Here is a 27275-nt window from a genome sequence, read left to right as displayed (position 1 = left end):
AATAATAATTATTATTATTTTCAGTTTTGAGGCAGGGTCTTCTTGTATTGTTAAACTGTCCATACTAAGTTCAAACTAGGGATTTTCTTGCTTTGGCCTTGTAGAGTGTTTGGATTAGAGACCTGCACCATTCTATCTGGGTTCTTTTGCTTTTTGACAGATCATTTAGATAGATCACAGATAAAGTCATGGGATTTGATAAATATACTTACTAAGTTGATTAACATATGTATAGATTATATCAAAAGTTTTATAGACTTAAACTACTGAATAATTTTTATGTTAAAATAAGAATCAAATCTAGTCACAAGATACCACTTACTGCTACAGGATAACAATACAAGTTTGTAAAACAAAACTTTTATGCATTGATAAAAATATTAATGTTAGTGAAATTTATAACTTTAAATGACCTCTTTATTGAAATGAATAAACAGGCAAAAGTAATTCTTTAGAAGCAGAAAAATTATAATCAATTAACTCTAACCTCGGTATAAAACCAGAAAAATATAAGAAAATAAATTGAAAGAAAATTAGGCAAACATTCTCCTAGATCAATAAATGAAAAAATAAACAAGAATGTACAAAATTAGAAAGGATAAAGAGTAATATCATTACAGTTATGGAAATTGTATTCTAACCTTTTTAAAATCTTGTGCTAAAGAGTATATGTTACATACAATGATCAAAATAGAGGTTGTACAGCCAAATAGTGTCAGAAAGCATTTTATAATAATTTCACTTTTTGATATCCACATTCCATATGGAATATTAAAGATTTTAGAAGTTAATTCTTTTGTTCCAAAAACTGGTTAATTTTTTCTTGCATGAAGTTTCTCATAGTTAATCATGTAATATAACTCATATTTTAAATATATCTATGGCAATAATATTTTATTGAATGCACATTTGTAAATGTTTCTATGTTTTTTAATAAGTTTGAGAATCTTGTTGAAATGTCTGATTTTATAGGATTACAAAAAAAGTCAGAAACCTAAATCAATGCTATTCATGAGAGACTTTTTCTTTGTCAAAGAATAATGTCCAAAAATGGCTGCTATTACTAGATAGGTATTTCCAACTTCTTCCAAAGTGAATTCTCATGGTATATAAAACTTTTTCCAGAGAAAAATAAACTTTTCCTCAGTGAGTAACTATAATCTCTTACCTGTCCCCCTAAACCCAGAAGAGAAAGTAACTTCTCACACTTTGAATATGGATAAAAAAGTCCTAAATAAAATTTGATAAAGTTGTTAGTGTCTATTACTAGACTTTTAAGAGGCCATGCCAAAAATGGTTAATTTGGGGAATGCAAGGTGTGATTGACACAAAGAAATATAATATAGTAGCGTAGTTTAATATATAGGCCAGCAAATTACTTCCTGCAGCCCCAGTAGCTGAAGTTGACCCCTAGTGCTTGTGAATGTAAATAAAATTTTATTGAAAAGAGCTAGGCTCATTCTCATGGATAGTGTCTGTCACTGTTTTTGTGCTACAATAGCTATAACAAAGGCTTCTAGTCCATAAAGCCGAAACTACTGTATGATATACAGGAACAATTGTCAACTCCCATCTGCATCCTCACTGGATCAAGGAGAAATCTTTGTTTTCTTTTTTTAATTTTATTTTGAAAAAATTAAAACAATGATAGAATATTTAAAAATCATGTAATAGGCGATTACAATGGTTAATATAATGCATATTGTTATTTTAAAAGTAGTCGCCCAGATTACAAGATAAAAATATGAGAAACTGATCAAATAATGTAAGCACAAACTGTTCTTTTCTATGAACTAAGAGAGATTAACATAGTTATTGTACCACACACACACACACACACACACACATATTCTTAGTTTTTCTGTTTTCTCCTTTCCCCATTTCCAGTTATTCTTTCCTTTTAAGCAGTTTCTTCATCTTTTACTTTCACAACATCTCTATACACTTTGGAACTTATCTACTCTTTTAGGTTTTTACGCTAGGGAAACAATACAATGTTCACACGTTTGTTATGGATATGATCTCAAGTTGCATCCATTTACCTAAAGAGCCTCAAGAAGTAATCTTATATGAAAAGTACTTAGGAATGTATTTGATAAAGTTTGGCATCTGCCAATTAATATACTCTGTTAATAGCTAATGCAGCGATAGTGTTAGAATTTCCCACTAAAAGTTGTTTCCACCTTACTGGTTAAAGTCTTTGTTACCTTTAACGTCAGGAATAAGTCAGACTTGCTCAATGTCACTGCTTGGACTTGATATTTTAACCCTTATATACTTTTATCATTCCTTTTACTAATTTTTTTTCTCAGAACTTCCCCAGTCTTGGTTCAGATTTAACCATTCTTCCTTGAGAGTACATTTGCACTCATCCTGTGACCTGTTCAAATTCATTTTAGGATCTACTTTATTTCCGGCTCATCTTTGCACTCTGTCTGCCTTCCTACAACTAACTTTTTGGTTAAATTCCCTTCTAATTTGTACTTGTAACATTTCATGTTTCTCTGTCACATAACAGGCCTTCAAATGTCTAATGAAACTTTTTGTCTCTGCTAAACTTTCTTTTACATCCCTTTCATTTTAGGAAACTTTTAGAAAAAAAGAATGGATAATTGATTTATACAGAGTCAGCGAACTTGATTGTCTCAAGCCCACAACCAGCAGCAGTCACTCAGAACAAAGTGCAGAACTAAGATTTAATTTCTCTTTGCTTTGCTATAGTATCAATTCATCAAGAATAGATGAATACTAAAATTCTTGTATGTATGATATTGTTTACCTGAGACTGAGGAAATATCACTTTACATCTTACTAGAATGAATTGTCTTCAGGTTTCCAAGTCCAATAAAAATTATCATAGTCCTCTCCTATTCTTCTCATGGTTATTTCTTATTCCTTGACACATTACTTAAAAAGTTGTAGTTTTGTAAATTATGATCTTCCAACCACCTCTTGTTCAACATTTTTAAATTCAGGATATCCACTGAAAAGAATTTTACAATCGCCCATACCTTTACCGAAAAACTTAGAGATTGGCATTGAAATCTGATAACATTATGCCAGATCAAATTATTGAAATGTTCTCTACTAGGAAGTAAAATATTGATATCATGAAAGGTAGTTAACTGAACCTGGCTTTTTGAACCTCCTTAATGAATCTCTGAAATAAAATTCATCCAATGGTCCTTTGTGTGCTCTTTCCACACTGATAGCAGTTCTTTACCAGTAGGCTGATCTATGTCCTTTATGGCAAAGAAAACAACATATTATAGAGCAGAAATAGAAACCTTGACTAAGGGAGACTATAGTATGAAAATAAAGGTATATGCAACAAAGTACGCAGATGTGGTGTTGGTGACGATGATTTCCTTGGCTACAGCCTTACAAACTGGTATCACATAGTAAAAGTTCATTAACTATGAGCAAGTGGTTTACTTTTGGCTTCAGCAGTGATATGATAGTTTTGTCTTGGACCTGGTATCTTGACTTCTCAGAGATTTTGATTTAATGAACTCAAATATAAAACTGGAATTACAGAGGAAAACATATGTTTACTAGTAAACAACAATGAAACTTATAAGAATGGTTCTTATTTGTGCCAGGGCTATTTCATATGAGGAGAAAGAGAATATTAAATTTAAACTGCTATATTGTGCAGGTTTAGACAGTTTGAGAGCAAAGATTTTGACTGTGCAATTGTCAACATTTGTCCCAAAGTGCTAGCGTTTACTTAGTCACTGAATATGAAGCTGTACCTGGGTGTTTGTCACCTCCCCAATTTCCAGGGTACCTTTGGCTAACATGCTTCCAAGTTGGTAATTTATTTTCTTGGATAGTTTCATGTGTTGCAGAATTCTTGGGAAGACTACTACTGCCTAAAAGTGAAGATGTGTAACTCATTTTACAGCAGAAGTACTAAGTTGTATAACAAAGTAGTTACCAAATGGTCCTGTCAAGTAGTAAAGTGATCATTTAAGTACATATTTCAGCCCTGTGATGTTACAATTCCAGACAATCTTTGGAGGAATGTCTTTAAAATTTAAATTTGTGTTCAACTGTACCTTGGTTAGCCAATTAAAGATAAAATTCTGCCAATCTGTACCCAGAGTAGAGTTTTGCTTTTTTTTTTTTTTTTTTTTTTTTTAATGCTTTGTCTCATGAGATACCTAAGACAGACTCTTTTCTGGTCTTTTCAGTGTCTCAAAATGATTTCTGAAAGAAAAGAAACAGGTTGTCTGTACATGCTTGTATTTTTGAGTTTTAATGGTAAAAGCTCATAAAATTATCTGTTGGAAAGTTGATGGTATAGAAGTAGATAATTGTAACATGTACAAAGGATTCACTAAGGATAACTAATATAATTCTTTTGTTCAATCCAGCTTTGCAAAGATGTTAAGCTGCCAGATTCTAGATAATAAACAAGAAAGAAAAAATATTGGAGATAAACTCTTATTTTGTAGGCCGAGACAACTTCTCCATTAGATATTATAGGCCCTACAGCTCACAGTATGTTCAAGGCTTCATTACAGCATCTTATTTTTGTATTTTAGTCTTCAAAACAAGATGAAAGTCTGGGTTGAGGAAAATGTTTTAGTACATACCACTAATATATTTGTTTTATACCATCTGAGTCATAAAATGATTTTCTTAAATTGCAAAATCACAGATTTATAATATATATGTAAATGATCACATTACTGCTTGACTAGACTTTTGTAACTAGTTTGCTATGCAACTTGGTACTTCTATCAAAAGTGTTTTATATACCTTCACTGTATGTGGAACTGAAAAAGAATGTTTTTATGGTTTATATCTGTGTCTCCCAAAGCCTCATGTTCTCATAGGTTGCCTTTGGGAGATGATCTGATCATAAGGTTTTACTCATTAGTGGATAAGTCCACTGGTGAGTTTATAGCTAAATGTGGTGTTGGAGGGTAAATCTTGATGACAGGAGGTGAGTCTCTTGGATCATAGCCTGGAAAGGTATATCTCCATGTCTTCTTTGATTGATCCTCCTGTTTCCTATGAGGTGTTTTCCCTTTGCCAGGAGCCAGGCAACTGTGGACTGAAACCTCTACAAATGTAAGCCAAATAAACCTTCCTGCTTAGAGTCATGAGTGTCCGATGTTGTGTTGCAGTGAGGAGCAAATAACTAAGACAGCTGTCTTCACAAGAATTCTGCAACATTTTATTTATTGGTTCATTCTTTTTTTCTCTATCTCAGTGGAGGAAGGTTTGTAAAGATAAAGTAAGGACTCTTGGCAGAAATAATGTGATAGTATAGTAGGATAAAACACAGAAAACCTTTTGACAAAAATGTTACAAGCATGCACTTTGTATATAGCTCTGATCACTTCAGTGTCTTCTTATGTTCTGTTACTCTTGTTTTATGTTTAACCAGGCTAGGTCTGCAGCTGGTATGGCATTCTTATTTCCAAGTCAGTTTGTTTTCATAATCCTTTATTAGCTTGGATCATGATATAATATTACTCATTTGGTGCCAGTATTCATCTACTGCCTATACCTACAAATACTTTATTTTACAACTAAGTTAATTCATTTGGTTATTGTACAAAATGTTGCAGTCATACACGTAGAAAAAGATTTCATTAACTATAATACAATCACAAAATTGAATATTTTTAAATTAAGAATGTGAATTCGTTATTTTCTTTTCTGTTTCCATTTACTTCTTCTATATTTGCTGAGTAGTTCAGTGAGGCATAACCAAAAATCAAACCCTGACATAAAAATACTTGATTATTTGTAATTGAGATGAATTTAATTTAATATTTGAGCTGTACATAGGCATTTAGTTTCTTTAAATATTTTTCTCAAAGGTATTATTTATTATTTTTCCAGGCAGAATATATGCCTTCAGATTTCTACTTCATTTAAAAGACAATAGTCCCTTCATCTAATTTTGAATAGTTAAGTATTTCTGTCACACTGAAATAGCTACCAGATTTCCATGGTGGATAAGGGGATTTTTATATGATCCCTGTAATTATAAAGAGATTTCCTTAGTGAGTGAAGTACCTTATTTATTCACCTCGACTGAAGGGAAAAAATCCTACATAATAGTAAATCTTACATAAGTAGCAATAGTGAAAAAAGCAGAAGTACAATACTACTAGAAGTCATAGCTAAGAAATGTGAGTGCTACAAAACCATATAAAATGGCACAAGTCCAAGTTTGAACAAAATTTAGCACCAAACCCTATTTTTATATGCAGACCTGACCTATATAGTTAAAAGGGAAAAGTGGGTTGAACAGTTATTATGGGATAGTGACAAGAATCTTATACCTTGTAATTCATTATAGAGAGCTGCAGTGTTGGGGCATGCAAGTATATCTTTATTAGTTATATGGTATAGCCTCAGTAGTTAGAAATGTTCTACGTATTTCTCTATATACAATTGTAATACATATACACTTAAGAGGCTATATATATATATATATATATATATATATGCACACACCATATATAGGGATATAAAATTCAATATATTTTAATTTTCATTAATTTTTAATTTTTTCAATATTGTCTGCTTTTGTTCTATGAGAGGAATGGGTACATTTAAATTTTTTTCTTTGTAAATTGAGGAATGCATGATGCATTTGAAAGATTTTGGTTTCTACAGTAGAGCAAAATATTTTCTTTGGCATAGGGAAAATGATTAAACATTAGGTCTCATCCTTACTGTTTATTCTTTTGCCTCATTTCTTCATTTCCATCATATTCTAGTTGAATTCCACATGGCTTCTCAATAATGTATCAATGAAAAATACTTTGACTTTTGCTTTCCTCTTCTATGTATTATTTTCTTCTTCACTTTATTTTCAGTTACTTTTCTTCCTAGTTTTTCATTCTGTATAGATTTTGATTTAATTGCTCCACTACTCTCTTTTTCACAATTGGTGCATCTGATAACCTGCATCCCCAGTGTAGCTATGACAGGAGAAAACTGAAGCAAAGCAGGAGCGTATGTCTTACCTCAGTTGTAAATACAGTATGGGATGTAATTGTAATGACAGAGATGAGAAGTCATTTCAATTGAAATAACGTTCATTGATTATCTCATATATAAAGTACATTTGAGGTCAATATGAAAAAGTTACATTTCCATCCTCTGGGAACTGTCTGTCTGGCGGGGGGGGGGGAATGGATACATGGGTAAGTCCTAATTAGCCTGTGATAACATTGTGGTAAGTGTTACAAATGCAGTGGTGCATGATGTATTACAGGAGTATACAGGGACATACTAACATTCCCTGACTAAAGGAATCAGAAATCATGGCATAGGGTTCTGGCACTGGCATGGCATAGAGCACTGGCACTCAAAAATGTGTCCTATATGGCTTCATTTCATCACAAAAGTCTGGCTATGTAAAGAATATCAGCTGAAGTGGCCTGTGTCCCTCCTAGTGGAATTGGGATCCATTCTGGCATGGCTTCTTATCTTGCTGTGATCTGGTACCTGGAAGACCATCCTTTCAGGAGACCAAGACTTGTATTCAGCATAAACGAGCAAGCCACCTTCAGTTAGAAGTGAGTGGGATCAATTTCAGCGCGGGGGCTGCAGAATGTTTCTTAGCAGTATTTTTTTTGTGGGAGAGTGGAGATGAGTAAAGTCTTGCTGTAAACTAAGATACTTCAGCTAAGTCTTAAAGGATAGATGTGATTGGAAAACGTGAGATAAGACGGACTGAAAGTGAAGGAAAGGAGATATCCAAGCTGAGTGAGGAAAAACCACTCCCGCAAGGAACAGAAACGCTAGAGTTGATGTGACTATTTAGACCATATAATCCCTGCAGTGGTTTTCTTTTCAGGTAGCTTCTAGGTATATATTCAGAACACTAGCTGGCTTAATTTACTTAATCAGATTATACTTTCAAAGAGCCTACTAAAAAGGAAACAAGAGTTATCTACATGTTCATATGAGCTAGAGTTACCTTAAACGTTTACATTGATTGTGTCATGTAACCTTTACCAACTTGTCAAAGCAACTTTCATATTGTCACTCCCATTTTACTTGTCTTCGTTTTTCATCACTGAGATAGACTACCCAACCGCCACAATTTAATAGCGAAAAGGTTTATTTGGGCTCATGGTTATGGTCTATGATTTCCAGCCCCAGGGTGAAAGTGTCATGGCAAAGGGGCGGAGTGGGAGGAAAGCTCTCACAGTGTGGTGTCCAGAAGGCAGAGAGAGTAGAGAGGAGCTGTCCTGGAAGACACACACCCTTCTAGGTCACTCCCTAGTGACCTGTCTCCTCAGTCAGAGCCCTAACGTCTAACAGCAAGTAAGTGGTCGTGCTCCCGTCATCATCTGGTCATCTTCCCAAACTCCTCCTCTAAGCATATATGGTTCGGGGAAGAGATCTTGATCTCAGTCTTAGCACTAACATTAATGTGGAAATAAAGAGAAAAGATAAAGTCACATGACCAGTAAGAATGGCCTTGATTCACACAGTAAAAGACTATGGTTCTAAAGGGGAAAATTTAAAAGGTAAATTAATGTCAGATTTGAGGGAAGGGGCACTTTAATGATATCACAAGTTTGAAATTTATAGTCTTATTGCTGGAGAATTTTGAAAGATTTGCACATACAAATGGCTTCATTAAAATGCTATCTCAAACTGAATATAATTTATAATTGTTTTTTCAGAAAAAAAAAGGTAAAGAAAACATCATACAGATGTGTTTTTTTCACACAAGATACATGGAAGCAAAAGTGAACCAGGATTCAGTAGTAGGGAAATGAAACGTTTTAAACAAAATCTTTCAAATATTTTAGCTTACTTATAGTTTAGTAAAACATATAAATGTTACTAAGTTCTGTGAAATAAGCCAGACGTTTTTGTCTATTATGTATCAGAAAGTACTTGAACACATAATTTAGGATTTCATTATATAAAGATTTGCCACAAGCACCAAAAATAACAAGGAGTAGTATCTACATTTACTTTTCTTATGCATGAAAATATTAATTTGTACTTGCTTCAAACTACTTGTAATATATTTTTCTATCCAGACTTAAAGTAATTTATTTTGCCCAAAGCAGTCAAAATATGGCCAGCTCAGAAATAATTAAACATTTAGGAGACCTCAACAACAACAAAAAATCTTAACTGTTTTGTCTTTCTTAAAAATACTGCGTGGAGGCAGGAAGAGAACAGTGGTTAGAAAAAGTAGAATAGAAAATCTGATTAAAACAGCCAGTATTAAAGATAGTTCAAATTTTTATGCATTTGTTGAAAGAAAACAAGGAAAAAGAAGGGAGGGAAGGAATTAAACATAAGTTGATCTTGTCATTCTTCACATTCTCTTCCAGATATCTTTTTTTTTCAATCGAGGTTAAAACTAATTCTATATATTCATACACTGTGCACAAATATGAGTCATATTTTTATTAAATGTGTATTTACAAGTAGAATGTTTTTAACTGATTCCTATTGCTTACACAGCTAGAATATAATTTATAAATTCCCTTTTCACAGTAAGAGACATTGCTGTCCATTTGGTGGTAGCAGTTCATTGGGAAGTGAATAAAATCCTCCTGAACACTCAAATATTTTGACTGAGTCTTGAAGAATATGGAAAATGTGAGATAAGGTGGAGTGGAAGGGGAAGGATAGAGATATTCCAAGTAGAATGAGAAAAAGAGCTCCCAAATGAAACAGATTCTCTAGCAATGTTGTGACTGCTTAGAGCATATAACACTGTAGTATTTTGTCTTTTTCTAGGAAGAACCATTTGGTTCCCCTAAGATGTGGCTTATTTAACTCACTTTAGAAGCAGCACATAGTGCAAATTCCAAATTTATCTCATTCTAAATTCAAAATTTATTGTAAAAAATGATGAAATAATATGTTTTAGAATGACTAAAAGTTGGTTGTAAATTGATGACCTATTTTTGTAGATTTTTATATATTTATCTCTACCAGATTTATGGAATTTTAAGCCTGGTGTTAGTTCAATAACAGTTATACTGACATAGGAAAACTAAAGGTCAATAAGGCCGAGAGACTTGCCTAAGACCAAAAGCACTGATTCTGTTTCAATCCTGTGTAGCTAGAAAAATGTACCCCTAAAAACCAGCCACAGAAGCAACTAGTTTGGGAGATAACATTTGATCTTCTCATTTATACATGTTAGATTTGAGGTTCTGAGATACTTTGATAGCAAATGCAATTGGAAGTATGTGGCTGAAAATTTCCTTTTCCAAGATACAGAAATGTGAAAATTAGATCCTGAAGAAATGCTTGAAATTCAATAGAGCAGTGACATTTTTCCATAGGTACTTATTGAGAACATCTCATGTCCCTAGGAAGTAAACCTAAATGGAATCTCAGAGCTTCTTGTTTTCTTGAAAGGGGCAAGGACATGATTAAAAACAAGGAGCACATAGTCTGAGGGGGCCAAGTAGTTAAGCTGGTTAACTCATGAAGTGGAGGGAAGAGTGGTGATACGTAAGTCTGCATGTCAATCAAAGGAGCACTGAGCTTTTCACAGAAGCAAGAGAAAACCTTCTACAACACAGTATCAAAGCATTTCGCTCAGAAAGAGAGAGCATTTAGGAGGACTCCAGTGTTCAAAATAGGGGCGCGTGGCAGCTGGCGGTTGAATTCACTTTGGAGACTTGCAGAACAGGCAATTCTACAGCAGGACAAGCAAGCAGCAGTGTGTAGGCCATCTGAAAGCTGGGAAATGTACCTTTAGTTAATCCCAACATTTTGAAGAGTTCAAGAACAACATCAGATTTGACTCATTGATTTGAATTCTTTCTATGACCCTAGATAATACTTTTTCTAGGCATATGGCTAACAAATTTTGTAAGCATGCTTTAATGATGATGAGGTGTGCGTGCGTGCATGTGTGTGTGTATGTGTGTGTGTGTGTGTGTGTGTTTAGAAGTCCGACCAAGCTGCTTTTCATTTGGAAACACATATCATGGAAATTGAAATTTCAAATGCAACCAATTAAAATAGAATAGAAAATTGGATAGGTTAGTAAACTACATTATATAGAACCAATGTGGATTATTAGAAATACTGTATTGGAATCGAGAGATGATAGATTTGAGATTGATATAAATTCTACCTAGAAAATTAGATTAAAGTTAGTAAAATGAAATATTTCATTCTGATGGAAACTGTGCAATACAGTGGTTTAAAGAATATTAGAAGAAATGATGTAGATTCAAATTGTTATTTAGTGTAAACCCATGGCTTTGAATTCAGTTTCAGTATGTGTAGAAGCAGGGATACCATTTGTTACACTGTAGGTCTGTTAGGAGGTATCAAAGAAATTGCCTACCAAAACCCATTTAGTAAGCAGCTTATTAATCATTAATAATTAAATGGTACTTTTATTTTGTACAGAATATACTCCCAGGTTTTGAAAGAAATCTGTGGTTAATTATGACAGAACATTGTAACACAAATATATCAAAGGACACAGCCTCATCCATAGATTTTTAATCTTTTTCCTTTATAAAAATAATAGAAAAAAGGGTAGAAATAATACAGAATTTCAAAAAATAATAGTAAGAAATCAACACTAGTTAATATATTATGTACTATTGTCTCAGAAGAATTAATAGTACGGTTACCTATGTTCCACACTTAAACATATGTGTATACCTACAAAGTTGTTCTTCCCTTTTGGGCGCTTTCTTTCCCTTTCATTATTACAATATCTGTTGTACACTTTGGATCTTATTTGGATATAATGTGCCCATTAGAGGAGCATATAGAGAAAGCACAAGAGAAAAATGTGGAGTTATTCAAATTGCCAGTGATTGGGGTGGACATTCAAGGGACAGTGTGGAAAACTTCATCACTTAGTTCATTTCTAACTTGATTCCACCACACTCAAGAAGTCCTGCGGGCACATTTTTATCCTTTCCACTAGTGGCATAGTTCTTCCATGCACAGACCTACTATTGATTTTCCTGTTACCATGCACAAAAGCTGCTATTCACTTCCAGAAATATCAGTGGTTCTGTGGAATTGGATAAGAATTTGGCCTACAGTGAGTGATTTGAATGAATGAATTTGGAATTGGCAGGAAAATACAAACATATGCCACATTTACTTGGTACATTCGTGCTTCAAAAGAACTCAGGTAGCACGTAAATTCAGCGTAATAAAGCCAGAGATTTTCAGCAAGAAGTTATTACACAGTCAGCCTAAATCTTCTTCATTTATTTTTGTCATCTTGAACAAAGCACAGAAAATATATTTTAAGTTTTGCTCATTGGAATGCACAAGGCTAGACATTCTCTTCTGGTAAAGTCATGTATGGCACATATTATTTATGGTGCTATGTCAGAAAGCAGAACTAACCAAAATGTTATAGGTTAATTTAATGTACATGGATTTATTGGATTTTTAAAAAGATAACCCATTTTTTAAAGCCAGTCTTCATTGTCTGTACCAGTGCTGGACTACTTAAATGGTATTCATTGATTTTTGTAGGGAAAAATAGATGCGAGACATGTGGGAGTCCACTTTCTGCTGGTGTCAAGTTGTAGAGAATCCGAGGCTTCTCTTTCCAGTAGTTGACAAACTTTTTTTCCTAGTATTATTGCTCAGGACTTTTCACTATCAGAGACACTGGGCCTTTAAACAGAAGAGATGTTGAATTTTTGACAGCTTTTCCCTGCCACTGACTAAAATAATAAAAATAAACGTGAAGCTGCTGGAATGGCTTCTGCATATAATGTCATTTGCATGTGATTTCCTTTGCTTCTTTAGATAATTGAATTTATTCAGGCAATTTATTTTTTAAATGTGTGATCTCTGTGAATGGAAACATCTTAACTAAAGACAATCCTTTCATTTCCTCTTAATGAAATATATACGTGTGTGTGTACTTGTGTTAGAACCAAGGGAGCAGAAGAAAAATAATGGAGAAACCAAAAATGTACTGTAAAAAATTAATTAAAGAGATGAAATGTGACTCTTGTAACCAAATATTCTGTCTTTGTGTTCACCCCCTGTCTGTGTTCAAGGTCTCTAGGTGCTCAATAGGAGCTTTTTAATTATTTTTTCCCTGTTTGATGTAGCTAAATGTAATGAATGGATAGCAAAGGACTTTTTGTAGGAAACCTGTGTGTAAGCGTCTTCTCAGAGCTGGTGAGCAAAGCAGTACCTGGTTGTTTCCCATTTGAGAGGGAAATTTCAGACTTAAAGAAAATGGCTATTTGAATTGAGCTCCATTAATCAAACAATGTGGCTTTCGTCTACGTTCTCTTGGTGTGGGAATATAAAGCTTACATGCATGCATTTTGGATGGGCATTTTTGTGGGTTAGTGAACACTACACCAGAGTCATTATGGGATATCAGAAATATATAGAGACTTGCAGGAATCAAATCTCAAGTAGAATCATAGACTATAATGTAACTATCTAAAATCTATGATTATTTCTCTCCTTTCTACTTAACATAAGCATTACAATTTTATGTGCATATCCCCCACCAAAGTATGTTATTATTGGGAAAAACCATCATTACTTCTCATTGATGGCTGTAATCACAGCTCAAAGCACTCACAGCAGTAGGTTTCTGCAAAACTTTTTGATGTTCATAAATCTCACCTACCCCATTCTCTTTCTAACATCTACAAAGCAAGATAGGTGGCTAACAGGCAGTAACACCAAATACAGCATGTGAAGAGTTCATTCACTAATTCTTGAAGGGAAAGTTATTTCAGTACCACACTTTATTTTTTAATTTTACAATTCAATCTTTTTTGTCTTATTGTAGTTTTATTTTTGAAATAATGGAATTAGTTTATTCCGACATTTTTGTTCTAGAGAACTCACTTTCCATTTCTCTTACAGTTTTGCTTATTCTGTAGGTGTTCTTTTATACATGCATTTTCATTGCAAAATATCTTTTATTTTTCAATATCCTAATGATAAATTAAAATAACCTCCAAAAATTCACAATATATAACTGCCATTCTTAGAGCTATTGAAGAGGTTTTATCCATGTGAGAGCTTTTTGGAGGTTCTGGTAGGGTAGTCCAGCTACTAGAATATCTTTGATTAAGGAAGCAGTCTTTTTCAATCAGAGAAGGTTATCTTCTTCCTCTTCCACCATAAAGGGTACACATGGGGGCAGTGAGGCATGAGGGACACCTGTCCACCCAATCAGATCGGCTGAGTAAGCTCTGGTGATCAGTAGGGTCACAGATAACATACATCACATATTACAGCTCTGTTGGATATTTGATCCTTGGCCTGTGGGCATACTGTGGGGTGGAAGGATTATCATCTAAAATGGATTGAATCATTTTCTTGAAAGAAACAAGTTTATAACTTGTCATTTTAATGCCTTCCTTCATTTTGTATTACCAGACACACCTAATATTTCTTCGTCTACATTCACACATAAATTTAAAGAGTCCTTATAGAACTAACACTTGTCTGTGGATGGAATGGATGAGGAGATAGTAGGAATACATTCTAGAATGTTACCAAAAATATTTTGATTATGTGCTGTTTGAAAAAAAAATCTGGTGAGTATAAATTACTTTCCCAAAGAGTTGATAATCACAGATGACAAATTTGATGGTTCTTTTCAACTCTCACAGTTAAAATTGAATGGATGAATTCTTTATCATCACAGATGTGTCATGGTAACAGTTTCCTATTCAGTGAAGAGCTCTATCTTTTGCCCAATTCATTCTGCATACCACTGGTAGACTAACATTTTCAGCAAGCTGCTTAATAGAATCACTCACTATAGAATCAGTACTAGTTGTCCATTGCCTGCCAGGTCAAAGGAAGCTCCCTACTCAACTTTATGAGCTTTTGTGAAATGACCTCATATATACATATATATGTCAGCCTTACTGTTTACCATGATCCAGTTTGGGGGAATAAAACACTTTCTTCCTTGTAGTTTGTGTGTTTTGTGTGTGTGTACATTATGGAATTTCCCTTTTAGACTTAGACCAAGACTAGCTATACATAAAGATTGAACAAACTAGTAACTCAGTTTGTGTTCATTGAACATTTATAACAAGATTAGTAGCACATGATGAATACTCACTCAGAGATATTCCCTGTTCCCATGATATAGAAAGAATATGAAATAAGCAACTCCAGGATAGTGTGGTTGTAGCTGTGAGAAGGAAATTTTTATTTTTCTTTGATTTCCAGTGTTCCTCCTTCTCTAACTTAACTTCTAATTTGTTACTGCTTGCTTAATACCTGCTGTACTTGTTATGATTAATAATTGTTTCAAGTATGTCTCTGAAATTTTAAATTCTTTTAGGAGTGGGAGTGCTTGTTTTGTTTTCTGATCCCTGGGGCATGACTTATAGCTCCTGTGTTGACTGAAAAAGGCGAGAGAACCGAATGATGACGCGCGTGGGTATAAAATGTGATTTCTGGTTTAATTCTTCAGTTTTCCATTCTGTGATTACTTTGAGCAAATTCTGCTTAGAATCCTTAATTTCTTTAAATGTTAAGTAGGAGTAATATTCTTCATGGTATTTCTCTGAGAGTTGTAAAAAAAGTCCCTAAAACATTTAGAACAATGCCATTGAGAACTCCAGGAGTGGTAAATATATTTTTATTGAAATATTGGTGAATTTAAATTGATCTTGTTTTATAACTCAGGTGTTTAGCTCAGATTATCGAGAAGTTTTGGAATATTTTAAAAATTACTTAAAAACATTGTTCTAATTAATGAAATCTGTACCTCACATTTCTCACAGGTACTGTGTGCAGATAATCTTTGCAGAAAACCCAGCGTTTTACATAAAGAATGTGCATGTCCCAGAATTTACATATGCTGTAGGACATTCCTTAAATTCTATCTAAATAGGCTCAGAAAATGCTGCTTTATAGTACAAATTAATACTTAGCCAGCTGAGACGTTTCGTTAGTGTGCATGGACTGCATATTGTCTCATCGTTATTTTTAGAACGCAAACTGAAAATGGCACTTCTTGTGTCTCAAATCACTGTTAATGTCAATTCAGACCAAAGTTTCCTATCAGAGAAAAAATACTACTTTTTCTATAAGCCTAATGGTTCCATTGTAAGTCTTAATTAATACAGAAAAAGAGACCTTTAGCGTTTTTAATAAGAAGACAGGTTTAGCCCATGGTATGAGAGTAGACTGATTTTTTGCTTTGAATTTAACCTAATATAGTGAAGAGATAAATTACCTTTTAACTTATTCTATTCTTGGGACTGCGAAAACATAAAAAAGAAAAGCTAAGAAGATTGGAGAGTTAGTAGTTACCTGTTTTCATTGTTGTTGTTCTGTATTTGTAATGTGAAGGAATGCTGGAATTTATTTGCAAGAAAATCTAGTGGTGTTAATGTTCCCAGGAAGAAAGGAAAGTCTGCCTGTGCCTACCTTATTACTATCTCACAAGAACAGAGAGGAATGGGGAAGAAAAGCAGAAAATGACGTAACAAGTAAATGGTGTCATGTATCTATGAAAAAATGATTCAATTCTCTTACTTTCAGACTTAGACTTTTAAAAGTTTTATTCTATAATGAGTAGTAATTGAACGTACATTCTTTGATCATTTCCCTGACTGATTACTTTGCAGAGAACCATAAAATTGAAAACTGAGTGCAACTGAAATAAAAGCACGCTAATACTACATGACACTTTGTGGACTATTTTTCTTCCCAAACAAAGTTTATTTTAAAAGTGAGCCATATTATTATTTTTTTCTTGTTTTAGGGGAGTTTAATTGGAAATCTATTTGTCTCTTTCTAATATTTTACTCTAATTTTCCGAGAGGCTTACCTTTTTAAAAATTCATTTGTCTATATTCTACCTTTTCTGCATCTTTGTATCCTATTATGATGCGTGGTAGGCACTTATTTTAACACTCATATTGTTTTCATCAGTATATCAGCTACCATTTTATTTATGAGTTTTATATAATTTGTGAGGATGTGTGTGTGTGTGTGTGTGTGTGTGTGTGTGTGTGTGTGTGATATAATTCACTACCTTTTCTTTTGTGGTATTAGGAATTGAATTCAGGGCCTTGTAAATGTTTCACATGTGTTCTACCACTGATCTATTTTGAGACAGGGAGCCACTAAAGGGCCCAGACTAGCTTCAAATTCGCCATGCTCTTGCTTTAGCCTCCTGAGTAGCTGGGATCCTAGGCATGCCTGCAGATAATTCATTGTATCTTTCTTGTACACCCTAGATAATGTTAAATATCTTGTCCAGTGTCTCTTAACTGGTCATTGGTTGATCCAGCTATGTGGCTTCAGATGCCATGCACTTAACCTATTCTTATTCTATCTCATGAGGTAGTGTTCAGGGGTGTGTGTGTGTGTGTGTGTGTGTGTGTGTGTGTGTGTGTGGTTATGGAACCCAGGACCTTTCTTGTGATAAAGATGCACGCTGCCGTGTAAGCCAAAATGCAAACATTTTTGTTACACTTTACATTAATGACAGAAAACTGAGCGAAGGAAGTAAAATCACAAGTGAATGATGTATCTTTTTCTTCTGTTGTTTACATATTTCTCTTACTAGTAAATTTAAGAGATTAATTAAATAAAATCTCAATTGAATGAAACAATACGTCTTTTATTGTTTCAGTATTGTCATGAATGAAGTAATTATCATGAGATAACTAATGTTACTAAAAGTTATCACACTTTCTGAATGAGGAAACTGAGAATTGGCAAATTAGATAATTTGCCCAAGAATAAAGATTATATAGTTAACGACAGAACCTGGATTTAAATGCAGACATCCTGACCCTTGATTCTAATTTGCCTAAACATTGCCTTAAGGCCACCGTATTTTGTTCACTGCGTGGAGAAGGGAGCTACAACATGTTGTATTTTTCCTTAAACGTGTAGTTAATTTCCATTTATAAGCAATGCTGGTAAACAGCTTGTTAACTTTTATAAGTGTCAGTGCAAGAAACTGCATTCATTGCTATATGGAACACAAAGAAATCCTTTTCTCGGTCACTTTATAGTTAAGCAATTAAAAAATTTTGGCACAAGATCATTGCAATATGATAAATTTTTTAAGCCTCAGTTCTTCCTTCCTACTCATAAAGTGACTAAATATTATCCAAGTTTACTAACAACGGCAGTAAGAAAATTCTAGAGGCCTCTTAGGAAAATGAGAAAAATTGTGTATATTTCAGAATATATATAAATATATTGAATATTGAATATAATGAATATTTCTAATAAATAGTAAATTTACTATAAATGATAAATACTGAACTGTTTTGCTGTGTAGTCTAATTTTTGTTTAGAAACATCTTATGGTTGACCCTTGAGCCCTCAGGGAAGATATCATCAGATGTCTTAAAATGTATTTACTAGATGTTTAATCATAAGTAAGACAGTGCACAAATCATCAGCAGGAAGATAATGAGGCTGTCACAGCACAAAATGTTCTTTGTTTTTACAGGTTCTATTAGTTAATGTATTAGCAATTCTCTAAATGCCACTTTTGCTTATTAAGTGGTTTGGAGAGCACATGAAAACATACATTTTATTCTTGAATGCAGCATTTCTGAGATTCTTAGCAAATGTGCTGCTGAAAAAGTTATTTGAGAAAAAACAAACATTAGACAATTCTGCATATGAAGCAATTACAGGAAAAGGAAGATATTTTGCCAGCTTTCTTCCCCATTTGTTACCTCTTATATTGATAATCAGTCAAGATCCCCTTACGTTTTAGTTTTATTTTTGAGAATTAAATCATACAGTAAATATGATAGTCATTTATTTTAAAACATGAAGATATTATATCAGTTTTATTTTTATATTCTAAATGAGATCAAATAATACATTTAAACCAAATTTGTGATGCACTTCTAAAATCAGTCTCTAGACAGTTTTGATGAAAATCTAAGATTTTGTAATCTGTACAGTTGCACAACGATCAACAGACTTTTATCTGTTTCAACAAATGCCAAAATGGCTGCCTAAAAATCACACAAATATTTGCCTTTAAGCATGTGCTTACCCTTGCCCATCCAATCTCCCCAATAATTCTCTTCTGTCTTCTAAAAGTATATCAAATGTCCTCTTTTCTCAGATCGTTTAGGTTCTATTGTTTTAATATCTTTCTTGCTCCTTGTGACTACTAAATCTCTCTCTGTCTTTCCTTTTCTGCCTCTTTGTCTCTCATTCATTCTCTCCATGGTTCTCAAACTGAAATGTGCACTTGTCTTTTTGTAAGACTCATTAAATTGTATATGTTGGACTCCATTTCTTGGGTTTCTGACTCAGGAATTTAGGGCAAGGATGCTAGAAAAGTGCACAATATGTTCTCAGATATCGCAACAATATTAGTTTAGGGACCCACATTTAAGAATCTAATTTGGACAAATCACTTCTCATTAAACTGTCTATTGTTGTTAGGACCCCGTATTGTATCTTTAAAGGAATGCATTTAATTTTTTTAGTTTTCTAATCAATAATCATATGTAAACTTTAGGTAACATTTATCTCCTGCTTTACAAAAATATTCACAAAGCATGCCAGATTTTATAGAATTTTGTTCCTATTGAATAGCAAACTTTAAAACAGAAAATATTTTTAGACTTTGTAAAACCTCAAACAACTCTCAATTCTGTTTACACTGTCCCAAAATATATAAAAAATGTTTGAAGCATGAAAAACATCCTATATTTAAAATATAATTATGCCATTTTTATAAAATTATAATCATTTTCCTAAATTTGATGAGCCTGTCATTGTTTAGTGTTATATCTGCCCAAATATTGGGTTATGTATGTGCATTGAGGAAAACTTAAAGTAGTTTTTAAAAATCAGAACTGTGTAGGGCACAAAGTATATACTTGCCTGTTGTTCATATATCAAAAATAGATGTAGGTACCTATCTGTTTATACAATGTATTTCAAAGTTTCTGACACATACAGTGATGGTTGAATGTTTATTTATTTTTTGTCTTTTTTTTTTTAAGAACTGAAAGTATTAATTTTTTAGGGTATTTCAGCAATGTCATAAAAATGATGAAATGTGTATAAATTTTCCTTAAAAACTGGAATTGAGCTCTTCTATCACTTGTAAGCAATCCAGAGTAGGCCTAGCCTCTCCCCATCACAGTCCCCTCAAGGACTTACCAAATGCATATGCATAGATTGCTGCCCACATCCCCAAATAGATTTAGGACCACTCATCAAAACTCTATACTGTTGATTAGTATACCTTTTAGTTGTTTAGGCAGTCAGGATTATTGACCTTATGGAAATTTTAAGTTTTACAGTAGTATTATTGGTAAGTTTTCCTATATAAAAAGTTATGATGTTTTTATCCATATAGCCAAGACTGCTTAGGTCATTTTCTATTTTTTTCAACTGCCAGACCTAAGTATTCTTTAGGTAGCTCTTTTTTAGGGAAAAGTCAAGGAACCATTTTAAATTGGATGGTTTTTAAATCAGCTATGGTTACAAACCTAACCATACTCCAGAAGTCTGAATGTAGGTGCTAACTTTTGATTTTATAGCTTTTGGAACTTGATCACATCTTCTTAGAATAGTCAATTTAATTGTGCTAACCAAAGAAAAATTCTTAGTGCTTTTATTGAGCTTTTTAAAGTGTTGGTTTTACTTCCACATATTCTTAGGTTTATGTCCTGTGTAGGGGAAAAACTATTTGAAAATTAAGTTAATCTGACTGGCTGTCAGAATTATACATTCATTTATAAAGTTTATAATTCTTTATGTCTTGTAATTGAAATTTCTCAGAACATTGTCACAAGAGGATCATTGACAAAATAATGATTGCCATAATAGTGTAACCTTTTCTTTAATGTTTTGTCACTCTTTAAAAAATGACTGAAATATTTATTTCTAATAGTTTATCTTAGGGACAATAAATTTTTAAGTTACTGATATATGTGCTTTTAGCTATATCATGATAATATATCAATGAAAGCTATAGTTTGATCCTTTTTTTGGCAAATAACTGGTTGTTTAAAATCATCTCATTGTATATATTGATTTTTATAATACTTTCTCAAATAATACACATTTAGACTAGAGATTCTTAACCTTCAATCTATATTACCAGGAATTCCTAGAAGAGTTCATGGCATTGGTTCAATGATTGAAATATGAAAGTAGAAAAATGAATCCCTGACACAACCTGTGAAGTCCTATGTCCAGTTGCATGTTTGTGTGCACACATGTGCCTGTGTTGTTTAGGACTGCATTTGTAGTTACTGTTAATGGATAGGCGATCTACAAAAAAGAAGCATGACCTAGGGTTTCATGTAGAAATTTTATCAAAAATCATCTCAACTAAAAAAAAAATAAACTCCAAAAATGTTTGAAAGATCTTTTACACAATAATCATGTTTTTTATTACTAAATTAAATCTGATATTTCGCAGTTTTACAAAATAGGTTACAAATAATGAGTTCCATTTAATTATAAAAAGCTTTGTGATATGATATGTTTTTTCCTTTTTATAGGAATTCAGAAAAGAATATATAGCTTTTAAAATAATTGTAAAAGTTTTGTCTCATCTTTTCTTAATGATTTTTATAAAAACAGCCCATTGCTAGGTGAAGAACATGACCATGTCAAACTCTTAGTGTAGCAAAGTACTTTTTTAGTTGTGTGTCCATTTTATGGTACACTATGCAATTCCAAAATAATGAACTTGTATTAATAAGAATTCAATTTATGACAATTCACATCTTCTGTACTAGCATTCTTCTATTTTTGAAACTTTATTTTACTAGGAAAGAGATGCCCACAGATACTGTAGTTAATTTAAAAATATAAGCCATTGACTACCATCATTCTGATAAGCTGCTTGGAGTAAATAATGAATGTTTGAGTCTAATAGTTATTTAAATGTGAATTGATTTTTGAATCATGACATAATGCAGTGGGTATTTGGATGCATGGTGCTGGATAAGTCTGGATTTTACGCATTTTTATTAGTCTACATGCCTCAGTTTCTCTATAAAATGCAAATCATAGATAGGCTTGCTGTAAGGATTAATAAAATTTATGTATGCCTGACACAAACGATTCTGGAAATACTAGCTATCATTTTTACCAATTAGAGTCTATTAGGTTGAATTTTAAATGTAATGATTTTACTGCCATTTGTGAATTTAATTTTATAGAATTGAGAAGTAAGCACCACAATAGCATGTTTCTTGAGGCCAGAGATTAAATATTGTTTGGAGAGTAAAGGAAACACACATTGTTGGTTGAGTCGCATTTAGGTTTTGAAGGCGTACTGTGAGCTGCTCTAGTACTTGAGTAAGATTCCCCAGCTTCTTCCATTTTTAAGCCAGGACCACATTAGTTGCCCAGATCAGCCTTGTAGTAGGCATCCTTCTGCCTCAACTTCCCACATCCCTGGAGTTACAAGCATGTCAGTGTGCCACAATGCTTTCTTTTTTTTTTCAAATAAGTTAATCATCACATTTCTGATCATCACATTATCTTAATTTAAATTTAAATATTAAGGTTAACTCAGTATTTCTTTCAAAGTGTTCATAATAAAATGCTCTCTTTAGAGTAAGTTAAAGAACATGTATTTTTCAAAACATATTTAAAGGAGGATAAATACATTGGGTGCATCCTTTCTTTTTCTTTTGGTTGCAAAAGTGGCAAAGGTGGCGAGATCTAAGTAAAACTCATCGAAGAATAACAAAGGAAAATCATCAATTTCACTCCAAAAGTTTACAACCGTCCTTCCTCATTAGACTTTACAACTCAACTGTCACAATTCTGTGAGCTTGTCTGAGAAATCCTGAAGCTTACCCTTACAGTTTGTAAGGCTTGATTAAGTATATATGGCTGGACTGGACCACTTACGGCTTTTGTAAGTGGAGTCTGAACTTCACCTGCCAGCAAGGCGAATCGGAACACACAGTTCACCTTGTACATGGCAAATGCAATCCCAGGGAAGAAGCTGAAAATGAGAGGGCTTATTTGGTAAACGGTGCTAGTCTTCCTTAACAAGTTATTCACCATGCAAATGAACAGTGCAGCCCCACACTGAAACAGATGTCAACTACATAAAACTGTTAAAGGGATTAACAATGCCAGGGGCTAAAATGCAGTCAGATAGGTGAAATCATGATAAGATAAATATTCCTTCATTGAACAGCACCAATGTTTAATTATTTTTATCTTTTTAAGGCATCTTTTTAAAATACTTCAACCTATGTTATTCTTTTTAAAATATTTCTTTCCTCTAAGGTATGGAAACTGAGAGATAGTAAAATAGGATATTGTATTGGGAAATGTTTTCTGGTAGTTTAATATACTTCGGTTGCATACAAATTTTGAAATGCTCTAAAAGGATGTGTGATTCTCGGATCTAGTAAAAATTAAAATCAGTTTGCAAACCTTTGTTTTTCAAGTTTGTCATCACTGAATGTGAAAATAGAAAACAAAGAGAGCACTTAAATTGAAACTGGTGTTTCTGTGCTGGCATCCGAAAAGATATGAGAAGAAAAGTCTTTTGTGAAAGGGAGTCCAGAAGATTTCTTATACTCTGCACTGCATATGAAACTCAGCTAGTTGGTGTGATGGACCATTCATGGGAACATCCCTGATAGTTTACTGAAGAAATTTGTACCTGGTCTTTACTAGGTGTAAGAGCAGTTAAAGGTATAGTTGTAGGTGTGTGTGTGTGTGTGTGTGTGTTTGCTTATATTTATAAATGGGTTTGTGCTAAACAACTCCCAAAGTGTACCTTCATTTCCCCTGCAGAGAGCTTAATTATTGCATTTGCATATTATTTTGTAAGTCTAAAACTAAGTATATTGAAAACTAAACTGTATACTAAATATTTAGTCAAGGTATAATGTTACTGGATGAACACTGTATAATGCATTTTTAGAAGGGAAACCGTGTGGGGTTTAGAATTACAATTTGAAGGACTTTGTTAGCACACATTCTTTACTTTTGCTTTCCTTAACATGTTTCTGCCCCATCCAGCAAATTGATGCTATGCTATAGCTAATGACCCTGAACTTACTAATATCTGTTAATGCACAATCATATTAACATGGTGGTGTTGTCATCTCCATTTTAATGTATTTTTTTAAAATCACGGTTTTCAGTCAGGTTTTGGGGGCATATTTTAAGCCAATCAAAAATATTAGCATTGGCTTCAAGAACATTAGATGTTAGTTGATGTGATTTGCCACATTTCTGTAGTCAAAAATTCTACTGACATGCCTTAGGTGGAGAAAGAAATTATAAAAGGCATAATCTTGCTATCATGAGTGTTAAATATGCTTGAAGTCCAATACAGTTTTGGAAACTTCTAATTATGTTGAAAAGAAACTTTAAAAAGCCAAAGATATGGTGAAACTCAAAGATCCTTGGACACAAATTCTTTTATAGGAAGAATTTGGCTTTGTGAGAATGAGAAAGGATCACAAAAATAAAAGACCAAAAGGAAAACCTTTAAGTAAAAACAAAATAAAAAAAAATAATGTTTTCACTTCAGTTTTACTCCTTGAAAATGTCAAGATCCTCAATTTATTGTCTTTTATACAAAATATACCTGAAATTTATGCATATTATAAAAATTGTGGTAGAAATTACGAGGGAAAGAATGACAACAGAATGCAAAAATGTATTTAAGTTTCAGAATTCTGGAAAAAATTCTTTTTAGATGTATGCATATAATTGTCAGAAGCAAAAGCTGCAGGAAACTTTTTTATAAGACAAATGAAGCATGAAGAGCGAAATAAGGGAATATTGGGAGAAACAGTGCTGTAGCGCAACGGGACTATCATATCAGAAAAATCTTACTGTAAGCAAAAATACAGAGTCACATTCTTGTCTGATGCAAGACCACCTGTGTGGCTGATGCTTTCCTAAAACCATTAGAGAGATGGAAAGCTGAGGGAGGATGCCACTCTTAACTAGGGATGCTAAGAAAAAGGCGGCTACTTAAAATGGAAACAAAGCGCTGTAAATCAAATCTTACTTTTTTACAGATTATGATGTCACTGAGGAAGTTGAATGTAGGTGACCAGTACCTTTTATGCTCATAAAAAAAAAATTCTGAGACTTAACGAAAAGCAGAATAATAAATCTAAGCAATGTAAGCTTTGTAAATTGTCTAGGATTATATCGCCATTTAAGACTTGTGTCAGTGTAAGGTAGAAAAACCCCATATTTTGATTCTCTTGTGAATTTTTCATTACCTCGCTCAAGTGCTAGGCTCTAAAGTTAACTTCTTTTCAAAATTTCTTTATTCCTTTGCTGTGACAGAAGGCCTTCGCTTTTTTGTTTGAATGTGTCAGCTGAGTATACTGCATCACCTTTATTTGTAAGTTATTAAAATTTTAATGAAAAATTTGTTTCCTTTGCTTTCTCTCCTAGGAAGTTGATGGCAATAAAGTTATGTCTTCATTTGCCCCACACAACTCATCTACCTCACCTCAAAAGGCAGAAGAAGGTGGGCGACAAAGTGGCGAGTCCTTGTCTAGTACGGCCCTGGGGACCCCTGAACGACGCAAGGGCAGCTTAGCTGATGTTGTTGACACCTTGAAGCAGAGGAAAATGGAGGAGCTCATCAAAAACGAGCCAGAAGGTAAAAGCTTGAAAGGGAAACAAAGTGGTTGCTGCCTCTGGCTTTGAAGTTTGTTTTTAACTTCTAGCTCTGCTTTCTGATTCGTACTCTTAAAATTAAGTAGAAGGCATTACAAATCTAACACTATGAAGACGGTATTTTTTCTTAGAAACACTTAAATAGGTCTCTCTGGATTTTTAAATCATAAATTCATGTTGTGATGTCCTCCTTATTTTCACACTTGGGTAAGTTATGGTTTGAATGAAGCTTAAAGAGTCAAGAATAGAGTGACCGCAGAAATCAGAACAATTACCTGCGTGTCAGACATCTGCAATCTAGTATGTTGTCTCTTGTCCATGTTTCCCAAGTACTATTTTAGAATTTAGAATTTTGAAGTATATCTTATTCTAACTTCTTGTATAGTCCAAATTTGCTGTGATTAGGACTATTATATATTTAAAAATAGTGATTATCTCAGTTACATGTACATAGCTTCCAGAAAGTCTTTCAAGACTTCGTTTCTAAATCTCTTTAATAGTTGCATGTAGTAGCGTGAAAGGATATTCACATGGGCTTACTTTACAGGTAAAGCAAACAATTCAGAAAAACAACTGATGGAGCTTGTAGGAGCTTATGCATAAATGACAGTCATCCTTTATGGACAGATGCTCACTAGCTTCCATTTAAACCTATGTCTACCGTAAGCCTGAAAGCCACATTGCATATGACATATAAGAACATTCCTCTTATTTCAGTCCGTGAAAATTCCAAACAAACCAACAGTGACATGAAGAGACATACTTTACACCAGAAATAACTGCATGTACAGTATGAAACACTAAACTGAGCTGATTTCTAAATTTTTAGTACATTGGTAAATTATGAATATATTTGATATCAAATGTATGTTGACAATAAAATATTTTAGGAGTCATGTGATAATTAAGTGTTTCTGGAACCCTACCATTTGTAGAACTGGGATCAGGATTTTAGCTAAGTTTATACATTCTTAGGATCTTAGAAATAGAAATAATTTTTAAATACCCTTGACAGCCGAGGATTTTTTTTATTTGTTTGTTTGTTTTATACTCTCCCACTTTTATGGAGAGAAAATGGCATTTTAAGGGAAATCCAGACAATATTTATTTTTTAAATGGTACAGGTTTTCTTGATATAAAAACAAAATATTGTAAGGACTAAAATAAAAAACAACTGATATTGTAGCTTTTTGATAGGGCTCACCTTTATGATTCATTTGATCTTTATTTCTACATATTCAGTTCAATTTACAGGGTTAACATTTTCCTTTTGATTTTACATCTTTATTTCACAGCATTTCACTGTGACTGTTATCTCCTAACATTAAATGCATTTTGAAAAAGATAGCAGCCTACTATTTTCAAGTAGGGCCATAATATAATTCACTACTCCGTTTACACAATATTGTTTTTAAATTAGTAGATCTTTATTTTCGTAGAACAGTTTCACACTTACAGAAAAACTAACAGAGTACTGACTTCCCACATAAATTCCCCTATAGTCTTCTCTCTTAACATGTTATATTAGTATGATGTATTTTCCTAATTAACAAACCAGTAGTGATGCAGTACTTTTAACTGAAGCCTATAGTTTATTCAGACTAATTTATTTTTCCTTGAGAATGCTTTTTTGTTTTAGCATGCCATCCAAGTTATCACATTAGATTTAATTACAT

General features: G+C 33.2%; 1 protein-coding gene across 18 annotated transcripts in view; it reads left to right on the top strand.

The window, feature by feature from the left end:
• The window catches only part of Sox5 (SRY-box transcription factor 5), a 921295-nt gene that overhangs the window by 609974 nt on the left and 284046 nt on the right, over positions 1-27275 (top strand). For all 18 annotated transcript variants that reach the window (XM_063238388.1, XM_063238384.1, XM_063238383.1 and 15 more), the window contains one exon: positions 25372-25582. In XM_063238388.1, coding sequence (XP_063094458.1) covers positions 25372-25582 — 211 coding nt within the window. The remainder of the gene's footprint in view (positions 1-25371; positions 25583-27275) is intronic.

This window comes from Cavia porcellus, unplaced genomic scaffold, assembly GCF_034190915.1.
Source record: "Cavia porcellus strain 051 isolate PalLab524CR breed Dunkin Hartley unplaced genomic scaffold, mCavPor4.1 scaffold_27, whole genome shotgun sequence".
Taxonomy (NCBI): domain Eukaryota; kingdom Metazoa; phylum Chordata; class Mammalia; order Rodentia; family Caviidae; genus Cavia; species Cavia porcellus.
Note: the sequence above shows the minus strand (reverse complement) of the source record. Positions and strands in the feature narration are given on the sequence as shown.